Raw genomic sequence first — 14,110 nt, forward strand, 5'->3', positions numbered from 1 at the left:
AGTGCATAGAGACATTTTAAGGTACACTGATAAAGGTTACTAAATAAAGTCACTGAAATAAGATGTCGTTTAAGTGAGGTCATCAAAGTCAGTGCAATATACATCAGTTAAACCTCTAGCCCACTTTGCTTTTACTACTTCATGGGAAGCTTGGGTTTGTTCACCTCCTGGCAGAAAATGGTAGAATTATTTACAAAACCACATCAGCTCCACATAGCCTCCCTCTGCTGTGGCTTGGCAAATTCGGTGTGTGTTATGTATAAGTCTTATTCACAATTAATCTCAGTAGCTCTATTCACAATTAATCTCAGACACACCTCTCCTTAGCTATTTGCTTACTCTGGCAAGGTGGGGAACGGAGCCAGGTTGGGTTCTCCTGTCCAGCTTTCCCTTCTGTAAGTGAGTATATTCCTTACAATGCTTTTGAATAAGTGACCAAAACCCATGACTTTCTCAGACAGAGAGAATGATTTTGGGGGAGATCCTCAAACCTGTTCAGAGACTTATAGATATATTAGTGAAATTTTTTCACAGCACCTACACCTAGGTCCCATGCAAAAGAGAAAGTACAAATGGGTAAAACATATATTGCAGTAAATTCCTCTTTTAAAATTCCCTTTTCCTCCCTACTATTCAGTTAATTGCCCAGAATGAATCACAGCCCACAAATAGGTGGAGAACACAAAAATATATGGTTCTGTTCAGTCATGCTACTGTCAAGCTCAACAATATTATGCAGCACAGTAACACACTGCATACACAGAAGCTTTCAGTCTAGAAGCAGCACAGTTTAAAATACTCAACTGCACAGTAATATCCATCAGCTAGATGGAAACCTTCATTTCCAATTAAAAACACAGGTGAGTAAGCAGTGAGACTGCTTAAGCTGCTATTTACAGCTGGTCACAAACTAAGGTGCATTCTCACTAGCAAAGTGTTTCTCTTACAACTTTTAATGAGTTATGCAAATGAATCAAGACTTCAAGAAAACACTTCACCATTAGTTTGGGCAAGAAAGTCTCCACAAAAGAGAAGGAACCACTTTGCAACAAAGAGAATGATATAAGCAACTATATTGTAGTTACATGGAGGGCTGCCTTGAACTTCAGTTCAGTAGTGAGGTTTCCAACAAGATTTGTAGAAAAACATCCTTTCAACAGACAGCTTTTTTTTTTTGTGGTGCTCCCTGACAAGACCTACAACTGTTCCAGACTACTACACCTCAGGGACAACTGGTTATTAAGGTAAGCAAATGCAAGCTGGAGGAATTAGCAAGAAACTGGGAGATGAGCTCTGTAGATGAGCTTCTTCAAGCTGATCCACACAAAGATGATGTGATATCTTTATGGTATCATAAAGATTACATGTTCTAACTCACAAAGCTGGCCCCCAAACCATCAGCATGTCAAAGGTCAGAAGGGTGTCCTCCTACAAGAATCTTCATTTGCCATGGTAGTGATTCCTCAGGGAATAATGCCAGGTAAAGAGAGAACGGTGTCTAAATAAAAGCTTTTGATTCATGAGGACACAAGTTTTTCTCTAAACTCCGGGTATAACTCAAAGGCAGTATCTATACTGCTGTTAAAAAAATTTGTGAAGTTCAAGTTTTCACTGAATTTCACTGCCTATGCAGAACAACGTGGTCCCTCCAAAACACAGCCAGTGTGTATATGCAGTAATGATGAAGAGGAAACTTGAAATGAAGTCTGAACCAAGCCTTTATATGCTTACCGACGAGCTTAGTATGTACCACCCACTGACAACCTAAATGCACCCACTCTCCTCAGTCTAGACAAAGCACATTGTTAGGACGTAGAAGGGCCTTTCTTCAAAACTTTTAATGCCCAGGAAAGTTGTAGCAGCCTAAGAGAAGGTGGTGTGGCAGGGGAATGCAGCCACTGGAGTACAGCCAATGCTCTCCCAGGCAGCGCTGCCTGTAGAAGACTGTTGTGTTATCACAAGAACAGCAATATGAAGAAATTCTGTTTTAAAAGGCAACAAGCAATTCAGTCCTGCAGAACAAATGCTAGGAATTTCACAATTTGAATGAAAGCACATACAATCACTATTCAAATTATTTTCAATAAACCGCAAAGTTTGAGTTAATAGATAATGATTTTCCTGCAGTATAATTCTGGTTTTTGGCTTAAATCTCCCACCATTCTTACAGTGACATCCACTGGAAGACAACAGATGGGTAAGCACCAAACACAAGAGAGGATAGTGATGATTCAGCTTCAGCAAGCTCTAGGAGAAAGGACTGAAAAATTCTTTGGCCTCCCTGGAGGCTGATGAGGAAACTAGAGAGGGAAAATGATGGACTTTTGCCATGGATCTTTCAGTAGGGCCAGGAATTTAAAAGCAGTATCTTATTTTATAGTAAAACTGTAAATAGAATACTTCAGAGCTTAATGTGCATTCAACTAAGCCTGACGGTGACAGCAGTAGATACTGGGAATTGGAGTACTCTGTTATTCCTTACAAAGGTGCCAATCAGGAATAACTTCTTTGCCACAACTAGATGATAAATCAGTGACATATCATGGATATTAAAATAGCACGAGGGAGGAAATCAGGGCTATTCACTTCCAACATGCTCTCAAACTATCAAAGACAAGCATTTATTTGGAAGACTAAGTATACATTGAGCAATTTCAAAATCTCTTCCAAGGTTACTCAGCTACAGATTCTTGTCATTCACTTTTTCTATAGAAGTCATGAATACCCAGGGAGAAAAAAAAGACTGATGTTTTAAAACACCCTTCTGCATAATAAATATTTGCAACAGGAACAACTAAATTATGGTTTGGAGTCTTAAAATGGCATTAATGTCCCCTAAGATTGGCCTCGTGCCTAGAATGTTGGCATTTTAATTCAGAGTAGATCCCTTAAACAACTTTTCCTCATTTCCAGAGAAAGACATTACAAAACAGCCACTGGTCTCAAAGCCCAGCAACTCTTGAAATACATCAAATAAACGTACCCTTTCAAAAACCTGCCTGAAAAAGGGTGCATTCCTTTAACTATATACTTAATCCTGTAACAAACTCTGTAAATAGTTAAGGCATCTGTTTCAAGAAGCCACAAAAGAGGAAAATTCTTTGCCCCAGCTCAGGAGGAGGAAATTAAATGTCAAGACTTTTCCCCCCAATTATTTTAAAAGTAATACAGTCAGTGCCACTGACTTCAAACCAATCCACGCAGCTAGTGTGGGATTTCTGGGACATGATACTTCCCGATTCTCAAAACAATAGTTCATCAGCTGTAGATTCCTGTGAAAACAGACTATTACTTTGCTACGTAATGGTACTTAGAGAAGTGCAATGGTTAGAAAGGCAGAGCTGAATTTCTAGCACGTCAGCCCCAGCAATTTCCTTCTGTCCTGGATGACACTTTAGGCCTAAACCAAAAAGCAAATCTGAAAGTTGCTGTTGCCTGCTTACAATTAGTATATAACAACACTAACACAGTTTTGTTATGGTTGCAAAGTCAAATTAGGAAAGAATATAACACTGAGGCTGCTTGTGCAACCTTAACTCAAGCTCAGTTCAGTACTACTGTGCATTCACATTGCACAGCTGCTTGCTCAGCATTGAATAAAAATAAGAGAATTAGATGCCATGTTTCCTCTTAAAGGTCTGTCTACTAAAATCACTGTAATGAGGGCACTCCAGAGGTCCAACACCTATTTTATATGAAAAAAACCCGACAACTGCCAGTATGGCTCAAATTTTCCTACTACAGGGAAAGGCTGGGTTTGGTGGTTTTGTTTTGGGTTTGGGTTTTTTTCTTCCCCCCCCCCCTTGTTTACCCTTCAGCTCATACCATTGTAGCAGTAATTTTCTCTAGCCATAGTTTTTTTTGACTCTCCCCACCGACACTCTGTCCACATTTCACAGGATCACTGGGAAGCATTAGCGATCGCTTAAGTACTTTTCTTTCATCTCTGTATATACACAGTAATCTTTATCAAAATATTCACTGAGCTTCTGCTACCCTTGTGCTCTCTCCCCAGGAGGTTTGCAGCGAGGACATTCTTAGCCATTATCCTCTCCCACGCTTGCCCACGCTCCCCCTTTAATGCTCCATAAAACGATATCATTTTCCAAAACAGAGGCTTGGTGAGAACTAGGGCTGCTGACCATAAATTTTCCAGCCCTTCTGCCCTCCATTCCTTGTGTCATGCATTGCTCTCACCATTTCCTTAAGATACCACTTGTAAGACGCTTTTCTGCAAGTTGGCTGCCCTGGCCTGCCAGGGACCAGCTCTGCAGCCACCAGATCCACAGGTGACTAGACAGGCCTAATGTGGAAAAACACGACCAGACAGTAGCTTCACATGGAAAAAACAGAGGAACATCAGTCTGATTTCATTCTCCCACTTCTAAAATTGCAGATAATCTAGACAGGAATTGTCTGTATTTAAATGAAAGGATTAATTGGCACAGACACCCAACACAGTTTTCCCCTCACTGAATTTCTTCTAAAACCAAAGCTGAAGCTATGCAAGACAATGCTGACAGAGCCAGCCTGTGCTCATAATGGCTTTATTATTGGGAGAAGAATCCCTCAGCCCTGCAACGCGACAAGCTCACCCATCCCTGAGAAACAACAGACTCCTGTCCTCTACACTGCAGCTGTCCCCAGAGATGCAGGGAGGTGGCAAAACAATGTCACCCTGTTTTGGGATGCCACAAGGACATTTCTAGCAATTCCAGCTCCCTTACAAGATGGACACAGATCTTCCTTCTACAAAGAAACTTGTCCAGTTTCTGACCCGCTGGCCAGATCCAGTTTCTGAGGATAATTCATTCTTTGGGCCCTCCGCCCAGGGAACAACTCAGCTGTGAGCAGGGAGAAGCATTTTGGCAACTCTTATATCAAGGCTGCCTCATCACTCCCTTCAAATGACCCGAGTGCACTGGTCATCCAACAGCAATGCAGGCAGCCCTACAGTGGGATGCCTGCCTGCACATCCAGTCTGGTGACAGGGGCTTATGTGCACTTTGGATCCCAGCATTTACATGCATTTTCATCACATAAATGATATAGTCCAGTCCTCATCCATACAATGAGGTAGGGTCAATCTTCAGCCAAAACAATAAAGTATCTTTTTGTTACTTAAACCCTAATTTTAACTATCCAAACTTGCACAAGCGCAACATACATTCTTCCCGAGATCCCATTTTTCTCCTTACAGTGCCACAGCTTCACTGATTTTATTAGAGTTCATTCTGCTTTACACATTTAAGGGGAGAGGACAGATACACCACTTATTTCGTAAACTCATTTCGCCTAAAATGCAAGTACTGAATCTTGAAATGGCCCTTACAATGAAAGAGGTGCTGGAAACACGGTTTCCAGAACAGAACGCAATCTCTGTACATGGTGTAATTACATCTTAGCATTCTGCAGAATACCAGCGTATGGCTTAAATGCAATTAATTGTAAGCAGTTTTGTTCCACAGGATGTTGTTCGCTGATAAGTACTCAATTAGGGTTATTTTGCAATTAGTCTACTCACAGTAAATTTATTGCAACCGGAGTCATCTGTGATGCAGCAAATTAAAATGCTGTCTGGGCTGCACGTGCAGTGGCTCTTACATGCTCCTTAAACTGTGTATAGCTCACCACAGTAATTTTGTCACACTAACATTAAATGTACAGAAAAGAAGCAGGAGCAGCCAATGTCATTAGGAATCCTGAAACCAGGAGAAAAAGACAAATTTGGGGTTCAATAATCTTTAGATCAAACCCAGTAAGTCCAAAAACGCATTGCCAAAAATGTGAAAGCTAACGAAAGCTATATGTTTCTATGTCACTGTGCGCACACACATGCACATTGAGCAGATGAAATTCTGTATTTTCTTAGTTACACCTCCCATTCTTTTAAAATTATATAGAGGACTCTCTCATTTTCACACCTTAAAGAACTGCTCTGCTCCAACCTGTAAGTATTTGGCATCTTAGTGGCTCATCCTCTCCCTTCCTGCAAATCACACCTCTTTCTGTTGAGTGCTTTGAAGTAGTCAGACAAAAACATTATAGACATGCAGATTGCTATTATCTGTGCATATTATTCAGTAAACGGAGCTCCAGAGCCCTTTTCTCTCAGTTTGAAAACCAAAAGGCGGCTGGGTTTTCTAAAATGAAATGGAAAATTTTCTTCTCGGCAGCCTGTAAGAAACTGAAAACTCTTGCTTCAATGTGCCAGAGCAGCATTATCAATAAGCATCCAGGGAAAAAGCAGTCTAATCTGCAAAGAACTCTTTCAGTGCTGATGAATGATGTGGAATGAGGGTAGCTTGATTATTTTTCTACTTTATTTATGAGTTGGGTTTACCCCACAGGGATGAAGGTAGCAGAAAACCTGTTTGATTTATAAACTAAGAAAAGACAACAGAAGAGCCAAGGGGAAATAAATCAGGCTCACTTGAGGCTCTGCTTTCCTAGGGACTTTTCTTTTGCCAGAACTACATCTTCGAAAACACCCCTCAAAAAAAACCTGTTACATACTTTTCATCTATCTAGGGCCACAGATCTGTGTCAAGCATAAACTTAGTTGGGTAATTAATGATAAGGATTAGACCAGTCTCCCCTGGGGATATGGCAGCCTAGAGAAACTGGCCCAGAGGAGGACTGATGCAGATACCACTTGGCACCATGCCTGCAATGACTCACGGACCTGGTGCCAATGACTGAAGAGGAACCCTGCAAGGCAAGGGATTCAGAGCTACAAACTACCACGATCCATGTGGGAGTGAAAACAGAGAATTCGGGGACAGAATCCAGCCAGCGGGTCAAAAGCTGGGCTTTTTTCACCGCAGGAGGAAGAGTGCAAGTAGAAGTCACAACTTTAATATGCATGTTGAAATGTGGAGTTGTGTAATTGTAATCACATTGCTGCCCAATAATCCGGGCAGTAATCTCAGCAGTCAGGGTCACAGTGGCCATTCTAAACTATACTCCTGCCCATGGTAGTAAGGGACTCTGCTGGGGGAAACGTGGCATAGATCAGATCACTTGTGCTTTGTCAAAGAGGAGTTTATCTAGGTAGAGAGTGAAGCTTATTTTAAGAATAAAGAATTCACATTGAAACTTCTGCTTCTTCCCAATACCTCTGCACAAGAGGAGGGCCATTTATGATGTCAACAGACAAGGAACGGAGGCAGCTGGTCCAGGTCCACCAACAGCTTTGGTGAGCAGAAGCGAGTCTGGCACACCAGGGGAATCAGCGTCTCTAGTCTGGCCTGTATAGGACCAGGCTGGAGATGGCCCCAGCAAGGAAACAATCTGCCACATTGTCCACAGGTTGCTGATCTCCATATCACGTCTCCTGAGAAGAAATGAACTCCTCAAAAGGATGTCTCCCTGTACCCTCTCCCCAGCCTGCAGAGGACTGGATTTGCCCCTTCCTCATCTAACCTTGTGCTGAACCTACTTCTCCCCTCTTACCTTCACTGACTGCATTTTCCTTCAAAATACACCTCTACAAACTCCAAACATTCCCTTCTGAGTGAAGGGTGACTTGCAAGTTGCCTGTTGCCCTGATCTCAGCCATGACCTTGGATAAGGCTGCACCTAAAGCCGTTGACACCAATCCCGTTCCATAGTATTTGTGCCCTGCGTTCAGGACCGGCTTGCTGGGAAATGCTGGCTCATGTGCTCTGCAAGTCAGGTAACTGGTAAAGTTGCCATGTCCCATTTTGCTGCTTCAGCAGTGCTGTCTCTCTGCAAGATCCTTAGAGGGGCTGTAGCCCCTGTTCTCTTGTTCTCACGGAAATAATGCCTGCATGTCAAACAGGTAATAAACATGATGCTCTTGGTTTTAACAATTCTTTCTTTTATACATTGAAGATAGTTATGTTCTACTTCTTTTGCCTGTTGCCTTTGGAAACAATAAAATACTTAAAAGGAAAAAGAAACAGCTTTGTTCCTGTTGATAACCTGAATCCTGTTCCTGTTGATAACCACTCAAGTGAATGTATCACTTAACACTTATGACAATCCAGCTGGATGGAGTCATGTCCATGATTGATAGCTACACTTAGCAACTTCGTGGTTTTGATCAGCTGAGACAGGATCCAAGGGGATTAAATGCTGGATGACATCTCAGTGGAAACCATAGCACTGGGAACACGTTTATATGTTGGGATAATGGATGAATGTGCTCCTCCAATGCATAAATATTTATACTTCACAGCTCTGCTGAAAACAGACCTTTTTCAAACCAAACTGAAGGGAATAGCACTCACATGCTGAACACATAGACTCATTCCCCAGCTGTCTGACTTTTGCTGACAAACAGCGTGTAGCTTTTTTGATGCATAAGTGGCAAGACCTCTACCCAGATCTCCGCCTACCAGTGACCCTAACAATGGGGTGTCTTATATCCCCAAAAGCTGATGGCCAGTGCTTCACAAACATCTCCTAACCAAGTTCAACTCCTTTAAAGGACCTCTGGAGTTGATGAAGACACCTTTGATGAGGGATGGAGCCAGCCTGTGAGTGAACAGCTGCAGTATTTATGTTCTGCAGTGGGGAGGAGAGATCTGAGACCACAGCACACTTAAAATCAGGCAATGTACCTTTAATAGGTCTATAAAATTTAAGGAACTACCAAGTTTTATATATATATACACATATATAAAGGCCTTCTGGTAGGCACCAGGCATCTTCAGTTTGGGGGTTCCTACACATCTGTCTTGATAGCCCTGTATTCAGACATTTCAGAATTGACTTCAAAGTCTGGATCTCCTCCATAGACCTGATGTCCCAAATGGCTTGTGCATTGGTGCCTCCTGCATAAGCAACTCATGTCCAATTCAATATGCTGCTGCTTTATCACTTCCCCACAGAAAAGCTCCCTGATCTGCTCCAGAGCAACCCTGTATGTAACACAGGATGTCCAGACTTTCTGCCAAGGAAATCTGGCTGTTGAAGTGGTTAACTTCAGCTGTCAACATGGGCAGGAGGAAATAACCTTGAGGCAAAGAAAAGACAACATTTTCCACAAGTATCCATCTGGCTAAGTTAAGACATTGTCCAACTATTCTTTTTATACAAGCATCGCTGCCTAAAATAAAAGTCTAAATGAAACTCTAGCACTGCAAACCTAAAAATTGTAGCCACAGTCTTTTTAAACTTAATTTTTTAATGTGGTATATATCCATACCTCATGAGTTGTTACTAAATTCACATGTATTTTACAATAAAACTATATTTGGACAACTCCATTTCTCTAGTCATGTTTGTAGGTCCCAGTTTTCCTGGACCTTTTACTATGTCTTATTACAAATGAAGCATTTATACCAATGTGCAATGTACATACGTGCTGAAAGGTTTCAACTGTAAAAGGTGACACTGTTCTTGGTTCTAAGACCACGCTATTATCCTCACTGCAGGACATATGAGATAAATTTGGTATTTAAAAAACCAGCAATAAATAGCTCTTGAGAAGCCTGTTTTTAAAAAAGGTACTTGTTTAGAACTTCTGGAAAGTCAACCTGCATCCATGGGAGACATATTACCAGGCAGGGGATGGAATCTTAGGTGTGTGCAAAATTGCACCCAGCTGCAGTGTGCACCCACACTAATGACAATCCATCTTCCAGCTCGTTCCAGGATATCCCTTGCATGTATAGGATTCACAGAATGGTTTGGGTTGGAAAAGACCTTAAAGATCATCTAGTTCCAACCCCCTTGCCATGGACAGGGACACCTTCCACTAGACCACATTACTCAAAGTCCCACCCAACCTGGCCTTGAACACTTCCAGCGATGGGACATCCACAAATTCCCCAGGCAACCTGTTCCAGTGCCTCACCACCCCCACAGTAAAGGAATTTCTTCCTTACATCTGATCTAAATCTACCCTCTTTCAGTTTAAAGCCATTACCCCTTGTCCTATCACTACATGCCCTTGTAAAAAGTCCCTCTCCAGCTTTCTTGTAGGCCCCCTTTAAGGACTGGAAGGCTGCTATATGTCTCACCAGAGTCTTTTCTTCTCCAGGCTGAAAAACCCCAACTCTCTCAGCCTGTCTTCATAGGAGAGGTGACCCAGCCCTCTGATCATCTTTGTGGCCCTCCTCTGGACTCGCTCCAACAGGTCCACGTCCTTCTTATCTTGGGGGCCCCAGAGCTGAATGCAGTACTCCAGGTGAGGTCTCACTAGAGTGGAGGGAGAGAACCACCTCCCTCGACCTGCTGGTCACGCTTCTTTTGCTGCAGCCCAGGATACGGTTGGCTTTCTGGGCTGCAAGTGCACATTGCCGGGTCACATTGAGCTTCTCGTCAACCAACACCCCCAAGTCCTTTTCCACAGCACTGCTCTCAATCCACTCATTGCCCTGCCTGTATTTGTGCTTGGGATTGCCCCAACCCATATGTGAAGCATTTACACTACACAAGGTATTGATGACATTACTAAGATATGTCCTCAATCCCAAAAAGTGTCTGCAAGGTGCTGACCTCCATCAGCTTTCTCACAGACCAGAACTGATTCTCCTGTCAGTAGAGAATAAGAGGGAAGAATACCAAGTATGTGCTTATCACAGTGGATTCCACCAGTGGTACCCCAATGGGACCTCAGGGGCACCTGAGCGGTACTCACTGATGCTCAGCTTGCCACTGATGTCTAGTTTGCTCAATTCTTACCTCTCTACTGTTCTTTTATCTTCCCTTCAACTTGTGCTGCCTCTGCTGTCCCTCTCCCTGCTTCCCACTGAACACCAAGTCTTCTGCCTGCTCAATTAATTCTTTATCTCCAATGTTTGCCCACCTAGCTTAATGATTTTGAATATTACCATGGTAAGAAAGGGAGAAAAAACACCAAGAGAGACATGGTAAAAACCAAAACAAAACAGTCACACATGCACTGAGGTAGGAAATGGGGTGCTCAGACCATTCACCCTCGTAATATGTGTCATCTAAATTAAAAGCCTAAACTTCCTATTACAGAGAGATGCTCTTGTTTGGAAACATCCTCTGGGGCACCTCCTTTTTTCCACTGTCTGTACGTGGAGTTTAGCCTCCTAATTTAGGTAATAGCAACATGGATCCTCCTCCCTCCCACCCTGAAACCACCCAATAGTAACCACTGCTTTGCGATGGTGCAATAAACAGGTAAGCCATGGGGGTTAGAGGATGTAACTAAATCTTCCTAATGAAAGAAACTAAACATCCCCCAACGCCCATGGCTCACCAGGTTTACTGTACCATCTCAAAGCAAGACCTATTCTTTGTGAAAGTCCCTGTGCACTTTCAGCTCGGACAAAGACATCGACATATCCTTACATGCGTGGGCTGAAGTGCCAATTACAGGATGGGGACTTTAGACTGCTGTATAAACAAGTGCTGCTGTGGATAATGCTGTTCTTTGATCAATACCTACTTTGATCAACTGATCAATGCTTTGTTATTAAAAAATATTAAAAAATAAAAGCACTTTACTGTATGGGAAGCTTACAGCTAAATGAATGGCGGCACATGAAGCACTCTTCTTGAAAAGTAGGAAAAGGTCAGCTCACATGCAAAAGCGACAGCAAGCTGAGAGATACCTCATGTATCTGACTGCATGGAGAAATCAAAAGCAACAAATCAAAGCTTGGCTTAGGCTAGCAGAGGTAACTGACTCTCTACAACAGTGATTTGGGAAATTATTTTGCTCATTGAAGAACATTAAAAATAGAAGTGAGCCCCAAAATCAGGGGTTTTTTTCCCATGCTTTTGAAATTTTCTTATTATACTTCTGATAATTATCTGGATTATCAAAATGCTTAGAAGTCCTGGTTATTAGCTAGGACTCCACTGTGCCACAAAACCAGCCATATCAGCAATGCCACTCATTCAGCGGTTAGCATAAGGCATCAAAATTCACCATGCCTGTTCCCTGACCCCCAAAAAGCACGCAAAACTCCTGTACAGAATAACAAGACTTCTGACTACGCTTCTCTGTGCCTGTAGGTTAAGAACTACAAGAAACAGGAGTAGCAGCTGAATACCTAGATCACACAGTGTAATAAAAATCTGGTGGAAGTAAAGCGAAAAGAAATTCTGTAGGAATCTACCAAGGATCGTGACATCCACGTAACTCCCTATTTAAAACATACTCAAACCCTCCCTTGTTTTTGCAGACTAAGTACATTATACATTCCTGAAATAAAGCTATTTTTTGACATCAGAAGGCCATTTCAATTATATAGAATCCTTCCCCCGAGACACTGTGTTATTTCTCCTTCACCATCTACCAACTTACCCTCCAGTGTACAGAAGCGTGTCACCTTCTCTGGCATCAGCTTTCCATGCTTGTGCTGACAATACACCTCTGCGATCTCCTGCCGACACTGCTTAGATTTAGACCGGGACATGGCTGAGATTGCCTCTTTGCCTGTTACCTCACACTTTGGTGGTTGGTCGTATCTCAGTTCAGGGGAGCTGTTTCCACTTTTTTTTAAATTATGCTGTCTGGGAGACCTGTGAATCTCCTTCAAATTGTTGTTGCTGCTGCTGTTTTTTCCGGGGTGATCATTGAATTGCACCACCTCATTGGAGTTCTTCCCCAGCAGCAAGTTCTCCTTCATCTTCTCCTCTTCCAGCTTCTTTCTCAAGTGCTCCTTTTGCTTGCTAAGGGGTTTTTTCACCAGCTCAGACTGGTGTTTTTGCCTTTGAGTCCTGGGAGCAAAGTTACTGTTATCAATATTTTCAAAGTCCTTGGGGACTGAATTTTCATTATTGCTGTCTGTTCGCATTTTCTCTTTCGGTCGGTGGGAAAAATAGCCATCCTATAAATGGGGAGAAAAATTATACTCATCTTACTAAAAATAGTCACATCCCATGCATTACAAGCATTTTTTACATGAAAACATAAATCAGTTACAATCCAGCATACTGCAAAAAAATCCCCACGTCAGGGTTCATAACAGAAAGACGGAGCTGAGAGAGGCCTCTGAGCTGCCCAGGTCAGTGCAGACGACCATCCCCTGTACCCCCGTCATCACCAAGCCAGAGTCCGAGCCCCATCTCAGATAGAGCAGGGAGGTTTTACACAGGTTTGTGAGCAATTATTAACCAGACTTCACCCTGACAGGATTAAAAATCAATGGCAAAACTGACACAGGTTTCAATGGAGCAAGAGCACATCGTTCAATGCCTTCCTTCATGCCTTGTGTTAATGACCGCAGTTCGGTACCCCAGGAACTGCCGCATTCCTCTGCAGAAAGCACCATGTGACTTTACAGTCCAAGCTTTCCTTCAGTGAAGTAACTTTGCTACAAACCAAACCCTTCCTAGTTTTGTTTTGGGGGAGTTTCTACATAATAAAACTTTGAAGAAGTGTTTCTCACAGGGTGCATTGCAGCTTTGCTGCACGTGGGAAGCTGTGGCAGCAACGAGCCCCGTGTGAGAGGGTGAGCAGCTGCAGACACTCGGGCTCCTTGGCAGGTTCAGACATCAGCTCTTAACCACCACGTTCCTCTTCTCCACGCTGGGCGCACTTTGATAAATACACAGATCATAGTGTTGCAACGTTTAAAATATATCATATAAAGGAAAAGGAATAGGCCATGCAAAATATTTGTCTGATGCAGAATAACGCTTTGCTTTACCATTTCACCGCCGCCTCCACCTACTGCCACAGGAACTCATCCTAGCCTATCAACAAAAGAGCAAGTTTACACCACCAAAGAGAAAGGAGAACTATCCCAAGGATCCGAGAGACAACAAAGAACATGGCAATCTGCTCTAGAAAAGATGTGACAGAGTAGAACAAAACCGAGCGCCACTTATATGTGTATAGTACTATCAAATGAGAACTTGTCTGATAGCCAGGGGTGGCTATCAGACCGCAGAAACTAGTCCTCAGGCTAGTGGGGGACATAATTTTTAGACCCATGGAACAGGAACATCTCCATTTATTGAAGTGATCAACAGCAGACAAAATCATTGGGGAATTGTTATTATAACATCTGAAGACAGGAGTATAAATATTGATAGACTTTTTGAGTCTGTCCTGGTTTCTTTCTACTAGTTAAAGACCTAACAACCAAAAATCAGAGGCTGGTAAATGACTGCATCCACTAACAATGATTGACGGGAGCCACTCTTAGCACCT

At 42.6% G+C, this 14,110-nt stretch overlaps 1 protein-coding gene across 3 annotated transcripts in view; it reads right to left on the reverse strand.

The window, feature by feature from the left end:
- XYLT1 (xylosyltransferase 1) overlaps positions 1-14,110 on the reverse strand; it is a 204,608-nt gene that overhangs the window by 88,674 nt on the left and 101,824 nt on the right. For all 3 annotated transcript variants that reach the window (XM_075058584.1, XM_075058582.1, XM_075058583.1), the window contains one exon: positions 12,257-12,782. In XM_075058584.1, the coding sequence (XP_074914685.1) occupies positions 12,257-12,782 (526 nt within the window). The remainder of the gene's footprint in view (positions 1-12,256; positions 12,783-14,110) is intronic.

This window comes from Buteo buteo, chromosome 27 (assembly GCF_964188355.1).
Source record: "Buteo buteo chromosome 27, bButBut1.hap1.1, whole genome shotgun sequence".
Classification (NCBI taxonomy): domain Eukaryota; kingdom Metazoa; phylum Chordata; class Aves; order Accipitriformes; family Accipitridae; genus Buteo; species Buteo buteo.